Below are 12,598 nucleotides of genomic sequence, written 5' to 3' on the forward strand. Positions count from 1 at the left end.
CACTTTTCTTATCCCATCAATTGAAAGGATGTTTGGGGATGATGAAATCATTTTTCAAGATGATAATGCATCTTGCCATAGAGCAAAAACTGTGAAAACATTCCTTGCAAAAAGATACATAGGGTCAATGTCATGGCCTGCAAATAGTCCGGATCTTAATCCAATTGAAAATCTTTGGTGGAAGTTGAAGAAAATGGTCCATGACAAGCCTCCAACCTGCAAAGCTGATCTGGCAACAGCAATCAGAGAAAGTTGGAGCCAGATTGATGAAGAGTACTGTTTGTCACTCATTAAGTCCATGCCTCAGAGACTGCAAGCTGTTATAAAAGCCAGAGGTGATGCAACAAAATACTAGTGATGTGTTGGAGCGTTTTTTTGTTTTTCATGATTCCATAATTTTTTTCCTCAGAATTGAGTTGATTCCATATTTTTTTTCCCTCTGCTTGGTCTAAAAAAGTAACCGTTACTGACTGCCACAATTTTTTTTCCTGATTTCTTATAGTGTTTCTTAAAGCCAGAAAGTTGCCATTTGAAATTACTTTAGTTTTGTGTTATGTCTGTGATCTGCTTTTTTTCTACAAAATTAAACAACTGAATGAACATCCTCCGAGGCCGGTGATTCCATAATTTTTGCCAGGGTTGTAATATCTACATGTAAAAATCCATGAAATAAATCAATTATACATCTTTTCCACAGTTTCTGCTTGCACAGTTGTAGAATTCTGGTACTTTAAGAATGTTTAAAATAAAACTTATGTAATATGTAAATGTAAAAGGCATAAAACCAATTTTGCACAATGCGACCCCTTTAAAAATCCTAAAACAGGCACACAAAGAAAAACTGAAAGATCAAAGTTCCAATAAACCTTTTATAGAAACATTACAAACTTTCTGTATCTCCAGTGTAATCCACTGAACTCTTCCATTAAAAAAAAAAACCCAAACTTTAATTAACATAGGACTTATCAACATATTCTAATCATATATGGCTATGTGGATTTGATGTGAAGGCTTGGACACGTTAGGCTAGCCACGAAAGCGACTAATATAAATGTTAAACTACAGACACAGTACAGACATTCAGAGTACTGACAAAAAGTGCAACACGAGGCCACTTAATGGATTTTTGGTAACAGTCTTGAGATTGTGGGAAGTCACTTTTAGCTCAAACCAAACATGGTGACATTTGTAGTTTCCCAGTGAATGACTAGGGATTTGTATGTAATGGGCGTGGCTACAGGTCCCAAACATTTCCATCAAGTGGCGCTCTGACAGAGCCCATTCGTATTATCAATGTATGACAGGAATACTACTACTAACCCAGTAGTGCCATGCAGTAATTAGCCACATCGTGTCTGCGTTTTGACTTTGTGGCTATGTCACACAAGAATCCATGATTTCAACCAAAATATATAACGGTGACACACGTTCTACAAAAAAAATCAAGAATTTTAACTTTGAGATTACTGACGAAACCTTTCAAAAAGAAGTCATACGAGAGGATATCAAAAAGTTTGAGCCTCGCACATTTTTCCCAGTCGGATATTACAATGCATCACACCTGATCTACATCAATGCCTTAGCTACTTATTTCACGTTAATTGTTGAGTCATACCCTGCATTATATTGTTTAAGCGCCGTATGGCGCTATTGGGTTCTGTCATATTTGCCCGGTGACAGCACAGCGGAAATGTGTCCTAGCTGTAGCCACGTCCATCTGTAGTTACATCTCAGGAATTTGGGCAAGAACTTCTTCAACAAAGCTTTTCCAACACCTAAATATTGAGCTCAAGTCAGTAGCTTGTTACAATCCACACTAAACCGGAGTTAAATCAGAAAAAAATAGGGCTACATTTTCTAAATGAGGGAAGTACAGCGTAACGTAACAAATAAAATGTCACTAAAGAGCATTATTTTTCTTACAGCAAACTCACGATGATAAAAATCCCAACTTGACTGAGGCAGTGCGGCTGATTTCTGATTCAGTGAAGATCCCGCGAGCAGTGAATTTTCTGCGAGGTTTTATATGTAAAGGGATGTTTTCTGATTTCAGCGGTTTAGTGTGGATCTGAGTTTTTACAGGCACAAAGCATCGCACATCACAGCGGGTAGACAACACACAACCTCCTGTTGCTTTTTCTAACACAAACTAAAGACTCATCACAAAAATCGCTCCCGCCCATCGACGTCTTATCTGTTGGTTGCAGGGTCCAGAAGTCTGTGTGGTGCTGAGTTCTGGTTGTGTCTAACAATCACAAGCACGACCTGCAGAGACAGAAAGCAGCTTTAGTGACCATTAACGTCACACAAACAGAACCTACTATCACATTCAGCGTGTTCACTTTGACCAGTTGATCATCAGTTCACTTCAGACTTCACTTCAGTTCACTGTCAGACCGGAAAATCCCGAAGGTCCCTAGAGCAGAAATCATCAACTCACACATGGTACCATGGCCTAGAACCATCTTCAGAAATCTAATCCCTGGATCTGCACACCAAAATGTATTTAAAGAAATCTGTGTGATTTTTAATGTTTATCAAGACACCATGGATGGATATGATTCATAATCACACCACAATACACATTTATTATGTAGAAAGTAATCTGTAGTGAATGTTTAACTTTAAAGAAACTGTTGTGTGGGCCGCTGAAGAGGAGGTACTGCTGGCCCATGACCAGCGGGCGCCCTGCCTGAAGTGCGGGCTTCAGGCACGAGAGGGCGCCGGAGCAACCGGGAGTGGCAGCTGGCATTCATCACCAGCACCAACTGTCACTCATTATCACCACAACCACATCTCCATAAAAGCCGGGCAGCATCTTCACCTCACTGCCGACAAATCGTCTACCAATCAGGTAAACACTCAGCCGTAGTTTTGCGCCATACTATCGTTCTCTACAAGAGTCAGGCAGAAGTCAGACTTCCAGAGCAAGAATTTTAGCTGAGGAAGCTTCTGCGATTTGAAGCGAAACGTCCTCGTGTCAAGCAACCCAGTCCAGTCGAAGATTCAAGCTTCTCTACTATGGAAACCACCTGGACAACTGAGAGCCTACACAGAAATATCATTCTGAACATTTGCAGGCGTACCTGTTGACTGGTCAGCAGCTGGAAGCTGGGAGGAGACGACGCTCTTCGCTCCTTGGATAAGTAGTCTTTCAGGCGCTGCACGTTATTGTTCCTGTGTGACTGTGCTTAAGAGGTGGAGGTGTTACCCACCCTTTCTGACTGTTTGCTGGGTGTTCACGCACCCACCATCACCTGTCTGTTCTTCCTGCCAGCAGTACCCGATCTGACAGCCGGAGGCAGTGGCCACCTGGGGACCCAGCGCTTGGTGGCTCCGGGGTGCTTCAGATCCGGTGGCAGTGGAAAACGTGTGGGATCCGGCTCTTCTCTGGACGGGCGTCTTCTATCCTCGAGCCTGCCCACACGTCACCGTGAATTATTGACTGTTGATCTAAATTGTGTTGTCTGTTGTTCTGTTGTGGACATTCACAACATTAAATTGTTATATTTTGGCTTATTCCATTGTCCGTTCATTTGCGCCCCTGTTGTGGGTCCATGTACCTACACTTTCACAACAGAAACAAATTATTCTGCAGTACAAATACTAATCCTTGATGTTGCCTCTTTGCTAATTGCACATTTTGTAACTCATTTATGACTTTTTTTTTATTGTTTTGCAAGATGTCATTACTTGAAGGATTCAGATACAAAACCCAGCATATTCAAAACCACACAATTGTAGCTGAGGCCAACATGCCCTTAGCTGCTTCGGTAACTATTACTGTGCAAAATATAAAAAAAATTTGAACATGCCATTTTCATTTTATTTATGGAAACCTGTGCATTTTGTAATGCATTTTCCTTTTAATCCACATTTTAAACAGAATTTTTCTTGATAAAACAAAAGAAGGGCTTTCTCTCCTTTGCACCCATTTCTTCCATGTGTAGTAGTAGTTGACTTTTCATAGTATCAGGATGATCATCCATCCATCCATCTTCTACCGCTTAGTCCAATTAAGGGTTGCGGGGTGCTGGAGCCTATCCCAGCAGTCATAGAGCGCGAGGCGGGGTACACCCAGGACAGGACGCTAGTCTGTCGCAGGGCCACAAATAGACAAACAAACACAGACACACCCACACACACACCTACGGAAAATTTTAAAGATTCCAATCCACCTAACCCGCATGTCTTTGGATATGGGAGGAAACCGGAGCACCCGGAGGGTGGCCAACGCAAACACGGGGAGAACACGCAAACTCCACACAGAAAGGCCACGGGAATTGAACCCACAACCTACTCGCTGTGAGGCAACAGTGCTAACCACTAAGCCACCGTGCTGCCCATGATGATCATAAAAAAAAAAAAAATTACATGATTCAATATAAACCCCACAGCATGAATAGGGCACCGCCCTAAATGTGCCCTGGGTGTTTCACAATCACTGCTGTAAATGTTTACACTCACTTTTTAAACTGTACTTTATTCATATATAAGTCCCTTCGGCTGCTCCCTTGTTTGCACTCGGGGTCGCCACAGCAAATCCAAGGTGGATCTGCATGCTGAATTGGCACAAGTTTTACGCTGGATGCCCTTCCTGATGCAACTCCACATTACATGGAGAAATGTGGCAGGGGTGGGATTTGAACCACTTGGCCACCACCCCCTTATATATATATATATATATATATATATATATATATATATATATATATATATATATATATATATATATATATATATGTAGCTCTACGGGAGCACCCCCAATTTCATTCACGGTGGAGAGCTGCGTCAGTCACAGTCAGTCAGAGCTGCGTGTCAGTCAGAGCGAGCTGCAAAAAGTTTGTACCTGAGTTTTCAGAGGTGGTGTTTGTAGTTGCCATCTGCCACGCCGGTGTTTGCCAACCCGGACAGTGGGAATACCACCTCAACCGGCAACTTAGCCCAGCGACTGGACAGCAACAACGTCCGAGGCCCAACGTGGTGAATTCACTGAGGCCGCGCGCTGCGTCACGAGTGCCGCTTCCCCGAGGCCTCGTGCAGCCACCGCGGATCCATCAGCGCGGAAACACCGAGGCCGCGCGGCACCAGCGCAGTGCAGATCCATCCCGGTGACAAACAACGCAGGCTGTTAACATCGGCGATCGACAAGCTGCTCATAAGCCGACCATGGGGCCTAAGAAGGTTCTGACAGTGGAGGAAGGTGACGATATTAAAAAATCTCTGGACTTTTTATCAGAGGAGATTTCTGTTGTGAAGCAGCAACAGAAATCAATCATGGATCTGGTGGAGGAGGTGAAGGCATTACGGCTCCAGAATGCCGAGAAAGACTGGCATCTGGTGCAGCTGGAAAATAGAGTGGCTGAATTGGAGCAGTACACCAGAATTAACAACGTCATCATCACAGGTCTTCATATCAAACCACGGTCCTACGCACGGGCGGTAACAGATGAGAGCGGAGGGGAGCCCAGTGAACAGGAGGTTAGCTCTGTGGAAAAACAGGTTGCTGATTTCCTCCTATCTAAAGGTATAGAAATGGATTTAAATAACATTGAAGCGTGCCACCCTCTGCCCCGGAGAAATGACGGTGATAAACGAACCGTCATCATGAGATTCATCAACAGAAAACACAAAACAGCACTGTTAAAACAAGGAAGAAAACTGAAAGGGACAAACGTATTCATCAATGAACATCTCACCAAACGGAATGCCGACATCGCCAGGAAAGCACGCTTCTTAAAGAAACAGGGAAAAATCCAGCACACATGGACTTCAAACTGTAAAATATTCATCAAACTGAACGGATCACCTGAACAAGCAAAAGTCATGGCAATAAGGAACATCGAGGAGCTGGACAAATATGAACAATAGTGTTTCTTAAAGCGAGGATCTGGACAGATATGACCAATAAGGTATGAGGACACAAACACATCACAACACCATGACACAGACCAGAGGAACCTATTCATCTACATCTGGAGACAAGAAGGATATAACTCAAAGGATTGCTGATCATGGAAAAGTAGAACTGAGAACATTTAAATACACAGACCACAATGTACTGGACTTGGAGCACGATATAGACCCGGACAATAATTTCTTCTCAAATATCAATGACAGTTGTTGCTATTATACAGATGAACAGTTTAATCGGATCATTAAAACGGATAACAAATTATCAATAATCCATTTCAACAGCAGAAGTCTATATGCAAACTTTAACAACATTAAAGAATATTTAAGTCAGTTTAAAAAAATATTTAACATAATTGCTATATCAGAAACATGGATCAATGAAGATAAAGGAATGGATTTTGAACTGGATGGATATGAATTTAATTGTGTAAACAGAAAGAATAAGAGTGGAGGAGGAGTGGCTGTGTATGTGGCTAAGAACATGGATTATAAAATAGTAGACAATATGACAACTGTGATTGATAACTTATTAGAATGTATAACTATTGAAATATGTGAAGAAAAAAGCAAAAATGTATTAGTCAGCTGTATATATAGAGCACCAGGATCTAGTATTGAAACATTCACTGACTGTATGGGAAAAATGTTCTCAAAAACTAATCAAAAAACTGTGTTCATTTGTGGTGACTTAAATATTGATCTGCTCAATCCAAATAAGCATAAAATAACAGATGAATTTATCAGTATAATGTACAGTATGAGTTTATATCCAAAAATCACCAGGCCAAGCAGAATTACATCCCATAGTGCTACCTTAATTGATAATATATTCAGCAATGATATTGAGAATAACACTGTGAGTGGATTATTAATCAATGACATTAGTGATCATCTACCAGTTTTCATCGTTTATAATAGAACCATCGGCGGAATCAGCCAGAGGAGAAAATAAAATACAGGCGAGTGCGGACAGAGGAAAACATGAACACACTAAAGAAGGATTTACAGGAGCAAAACTGGGAAAAGGTATACAGTGAAAGTGATGTTGATAGTGCATATGAAACTTTTTTACAAATATTTACATCATTATATGATAAAAATTGTCCAATTAAACAAGACTACAGAAAACAAAAAATCCAAGCTCGACCATGGATGACGAAAGGGTTACGAAATGCATGTAATAAGAAAAATACACTGTATAGAGAATTCATAAAACTAAAGACTAAAGAGGCAGAAATAGATATAAGAAATACAAAAATAGATTAACTAATATTATACGGGTATGTAGGAAGGAATATTATAGTAACATATTATATAATAACAAAAACAATATTAAAGGAATATGGGATATATTAAATAGCATTATCAAAAATGGTAATAAAAAACAGAGTTACCCTCAGTATTTCATTGATAATAATGTCAAGAAGGAAAATAAGGATGAGGTAGTCACACGGTTTTAATAATTTTTTTGTAAATATTGGACCAAGCTTGGCAGAAAAAATTCCTGATTCCCAACCTGAGGATTGGGATAATAATCTCATAGAAAGAAATCCCTGTTCAATGTTCCTCACAGCAGTGGATGGAAATGAAATTATAGACATTGTGAATAATTGTAAATATAAAACATCTACCGATTTAAATGAAATTGATATGGTGGTGGTAAAACAGGTCATTGAATGGATTGTAGAACCATTAACATACATCTGTAACTTATCATTTCAAACCGGTAAATTTCCCAATCAAATGAAAATAGCTAAGGTTGTGCCGCTGTATAAGACTGGGGATAGACACCACTTCACAAATTATAGACCTGTTTCTTTGCTTCCACAATTTTCCAAATTATTAGAAAAGTTATTCAATAATAGATTAGACAAATTCATAAATAAACATAAATTACTTACTGATAGTCAATATGGATTCAGAGCACATAGTTCAACATCACTTGCATTAATAGAATCAGTTGAGGAGATTACAAATGCCATAGACCACAAATTACATTCAGTTGGAATATTATAGACCTTAAAAGGCTTTTGATACAATTAATCATGACATATTAATCAATAAACTGAACAGTATGGGATTAGGGGGTTGGTGTTGCACTGGGTGAGAAGCTACTTAAGTAACAGAAAACAGTTTGTGAAGTTGGGGGAATATACATCATCATGCTTGGACAATGCTTGTGGCGTCCCACAGGGGTCAGTATTGGGTCCAAAACTGTTTCTAATTTATTAAATGATATTGTCAATGTTTCCAAAATATTAAAATTAGTATTATTTGCAGATGACACAAGCATTTTTTGTTCAGGGGGGGATTTGCAGGAGTTACTGAGGAGGATCAGTATAGAAATGGGAAATTGAAATATGGTTTGACAGAAATAAATTATCATTAAATTTAAGTAAAACAAAATACATGTTATTTGGCTATTGTAATACAGACATACAGGTTCAGTTACAAGTCGAGGGGGTAGATATTGAAAGGGTACATGAAAATAAGTTTCTGGGGGTGATAATAGATGATAAGATAAACTGGAAGACTCATATAAAACATATACAAAGTAAACTGTCAAGAAGCATTTCAGTTCTAAACAAAGCGAAACATATTCTGGACCACAACTCACTCCGCATTCTTTACTGCTCACTGGTTTTACCATATTTACAGTACTGTGCAGAGGTATGGGGTAATACTTATAAAGGTACAACACAATCACTATCAGTAATGCAGAAAAGAGCTATAAGAATTATTCATAATACTGGCTATAGAGATCATACAAATAAATCCACTATTTTTACAATCCAAATTCTTAAAATTCACAGACTTGGTTCATTTTCAAACAGTACAAATTGTGTATAAAGCAATAAACAATTTACTTCCAGCAAATATTAAAAATATGTTTTTTAACAGATCAGGGGATTACAGTCTGAGGGGGAAATTTAATTTAAAGCATCAGTGGGCACGAACAACATTAAAAGGTTTCTATATTTCTGTCTGTGGGGTGAGGATGTGGAACAGATTGGGAGTGGGGCTCAAGCAATGTCCAAGCATGAACCAGTTCAAACAGCGGTACAAAAATATGTTTTTTTCTGGGTATAGGGAGGAGGAAGGGTAATGAGGGTTAGGGTGTTTTTGTTTTTTGCTTCGGCTTGTAAATATATAGTATTTTGTATGTAAGTAGGTATGTGTAGGTGTATATTTATGTTGTGTATATATATGTGTATATATGTATATGTGTATATATGTGTATGTATATGTGTATGTATGTTGATGTGTATATGTATGTGTATGTGTATATATATGTATATATATATATATTGATATCGGTTTAGGTGTGTAGGAATTTATGTGTATATGTGGCAAAGGGTATTACTGGTTGTGGGGAAGAAGGGGTAGGGATAAATAAGCTGATGCTTCACCCTACCCCTTTTCGGACATGTTGGGTACACAGTAGGAACTTTTTTGTTGTTGTCTTTACTGATCTATCTTGTAATTGTTGTTGTATCAAATGTTCGAAATAAACAGTTTTCATTCATTCATTCATTGTACTCCCCCCTTCCCCGTACAATGACAATAATGGCTATTCTATTGTATTCTATTCAATTAATTAATTAATTTCATTTAAATTGCGCCAAATCACAACAAAGTTGCCTCAAGGAGCTTCACACAAGAAAGGTCTAACCTTACCAACCCCCAGAGCAAGCACACAGGTGACAGTGGTAATGAAAAACTCCCTCTGATGATTTGAGGAAGAAACCTCAAGCAGACCAGACTCAAAGGGGTGACCCCCTGCTTGGACCATGCGACCAACACAGTTGACAATAGAAATATACAGGAAATTTTGGGAAATGTTGGGAGTCCGTGCTGGTGAAACAGGACTATTCTATTCCATTATCATGATACATGATGTATCATTCCACCCCTTCAAGATACATGTGTGACCGGAGGACCTTTGTGGCCGCGACGGCAGTGGGATCGAATACCGGACTGCTCAAACTAAAGACCAGAACTCTACCAGGTCAGCCAAATTTAATGAGTTCTTCCCCGGGGTCTCCTCCCAGATGGACATGCCTGGAACACCTCCCTAGGGAGGCGCCCAGGAGGTATTCTTACCAGATGCCCAAACCACCTCAGCTGGCTCCTTTCAACATGAAGGAGCAGCGGCTCTACTCTGAGCTGCCACGGATGACTGAACTTCTCACCCTATCTGTAAGAGAAACACCAGCCACCCTCCTGAGGAAGCCCATTTCAGCCGCTTGTACCCGAGATCTAGTTCTTTCGGTCATGACCCAACCCTCATGACCATAGGTGAGAGTTTCGCCTTCGCCTTTTGGCTCAGCTCCCTTTTTGTCAAACCAGTACGGTAGAGCGAATGCAACACTGTCCCTGCTGCGCCAATTATCCAGCCAATCTCACGCTCCATTGTCCCCTCACTCATGAACAAGACCCAGAGGTACTTGAACTCCTTCACTTGGGGCAAGACCGTATTCCCTACCCGGAGTAGGCAATCCATCAGTTTCCTGCTGAGAACCATGGCCTCAGATGTAGAGGTGCTGATCCTCATCCCAGCCGCTTCACACTTGAATCGTCCCAGTGAGTGTTGGAGGTTCCCGGCCAATGAAGCCAACAGGACCACATCATCTGCAAAAAGCAGTGATGAGACCCTGAGTCCACCAAACTGGAAACGCTCCTCTCCCTGACTACACCTCGATATCCTGTCCATGAATATCACAAACAGGATTGGTGACAAGGCACAGCTCTGGCGGAGGCCAACCCCCACCGGAAACGAGTTTACAGATCCACACAATTTAAATATTCTCAGATCTGCCTGAAAATTCAACACTGGCAATCATACATTCGTATCACAAACTGTGAATGTGGATGTGGGATGGACATGGGGGAAAACCTGTGCCACCGCAAGTTACATAAAAAAAACATGACTTCTTATAAGATAGTTTTCTCAGCAACATTTGAAAAAGTGGATTATGGCCCATGTCCATACAGCAGGTTTTTTTTTCTGGTGGAAAAGCAATGAAGCACAAACTAAAACTTCACCCCAACTGTTTCTGTGCTTTCAGTGGGTTAAAAAGCACTGCACATGGGCTCTGGCAACAATAAACAGCTAATAACTAGCTTATAATGTATGATGATAAAAAGCACTCACCCTCAGTAGGAACCAATCATCTTCCCAATCTACTGTTGCAGACGAGGGTTCTTTTTATCTCTATTATGACAGATATTGAGGGCCAACTCAGCAAAGATAATCCTCTCGAAACAGTCATTGCAGCGACGTTACAATGCTGTCTGAAAAGTTCAAGGATTTTCAACTTAAAATGCTCAGAGCAGCTGCACAAAAATTGGTCTGCTCTGCAAAAAAGACACTGGGTAATGGGCATTTTTTTTCTGGAGGCGGCAGTATCTGGCTGCATGTACGCTGTTCTCATTTAGACTAAAACACCTACTATATGGACACGAGGTCGCACTGCTGACAGAAAGAGTGTGTGGTGTCTCATAATGTATTTGATAAGTCTCATTCCATGTGTTCCACACTTATGCTGTCATCCAAATCCCCAATGTCCTCCTCACTGTAACTGCTCCCTCTTTCTTTTTAGTGTCCCAGACTCACTGCTGTTCACAATCCCTCCTGTGGTGTTCACGTATTCAGCCAATCTGGACTAGAGTGACTGATGTTTGGGCCCAATCTGGAGTTGTCAGACCTGAGGAGGAGCTGTGAAGACCTCTACCCTCTGCTTCCCATCACACCCCTTCTTCCCTGTGTGCCAGACTCCCTGAGTCCTGCCACCTGTTGAACAGCGAGCTCAGGCCAACGGCGCGTGTGCACTTCCATATTGTGTCAGCGGGAGTGATATCAGGCTGTTTACAGTGAAACAGATGGACAGAGGAAATATAAATATCCACCGCTTTAGGACAAAGACCAGCTGATGAAATGCTGAATCGTTCTGAGAGAAACAAGAAGAAGCTTCAGTGCTTTCTATGATTTTCCATGATTATCTCCAACAAGGATGTCATGTTTTGTCTATTCCAGTGGTTCTCAAACCGGCTCTCAAGAAAAATGTGTGAGTTTGGTGGAACTTGAGGACTGGTTAGAGAACCACTGGTCTATTCCATCATTCCACACATTACATTAAAGTTCATGAAGTGAACATTCTGAGTCTCAGATGTGACTTATGTCTGCTTTTCCTGAATGATGTATCTGTGGTAAAAAAAAAAGAAAAGAAATTATCTACATCAGCAAAAGTAAAAAAAACAAAACAAAACAAAAAAAAACCCCTAAAAGTACTGAATAAGTGCAGTTCCAGGTCTCACCACTAGAGGAAGTCATTACCTTCCTCTGGGCTGTTTCACATGTTATTTAGCTCTAAAAGACTTCACCGTTTGTCCAACACACGCTGTCCTCTGCACTTACAACTCCTCTTCAAAACTCTCCCATTTCTGGAAAAACGTTCAGACAATTTGTTTCTGGGTGGATTTCAAGTTTAAATCAGTCTTGTCCTCTGACATGATCTCAGGCTGTGTCTGGGAGCCTGGAAACTCAACCAATCATATCAGGGCTGCCGGGTGACGTTACCTTGGTCAGTGAGCATCGACTGGGCACCGCTTGCTGCTCTCCTCCTGCAGAAAAAGACAGGAAACTTCAATGACTGTACTTCCTGGATGTTGCAAAAGGCGA

General features: G+C 40.7%; 1 protein-coding gene across 5 annotated transcripts in view; it reads right to left on the minus strand.

Annotated features, from left to right (window-relative positions):
* Positions 1 to 1,853: 1,853 nt before the first annotated feature.
* The window catches only part of LOC117514744 (FXYD domain-containing ion transport regulator 3-like), a 48,822-nt gene continuing 38,077 nt past the window's right edge, over positions 1,854 to 12,598 (minus strand). For 4 of the 5 annotated variants that reach the window (XM_034175309.1, XM_034175306.1, XM_034175311.1 and 1 more), the window contains 2 exons: positions 12,497 to 12,540; positions 1,854 to 2,265 (listed from right to left, as the gene is read on the minus strand). In XM_034175309.1, coding sequence (XP_034031200.1) covers positions 2,246 to 2,265; positions 12,497 to 12,540 — 64 coding nt within the window. In that variant the 3' untranslated portion in view covers positions 1,854 to 2,245. The remainder of the gene's footprint in view (positions 2,266 to 12,496; positions 12,541 to 12,598) is intronic. The other variant, XM_034175307.1, reaches the window with a different exon arrangement.

This window comes from Thalassophryne amazonica, chromosome 7 (genome assembly GCF_902500255.1).
Source record: "Thalassophryne amazonica chromosome 7, fThaAma1.1, whole genome shotgun sequence".
NCBI lineage: Eukaryota > Metazoa > Chordata > Actinopteri > Batrachoidiformes > Batrachoididae > Thalassophryne > Thalassophryne amazonica.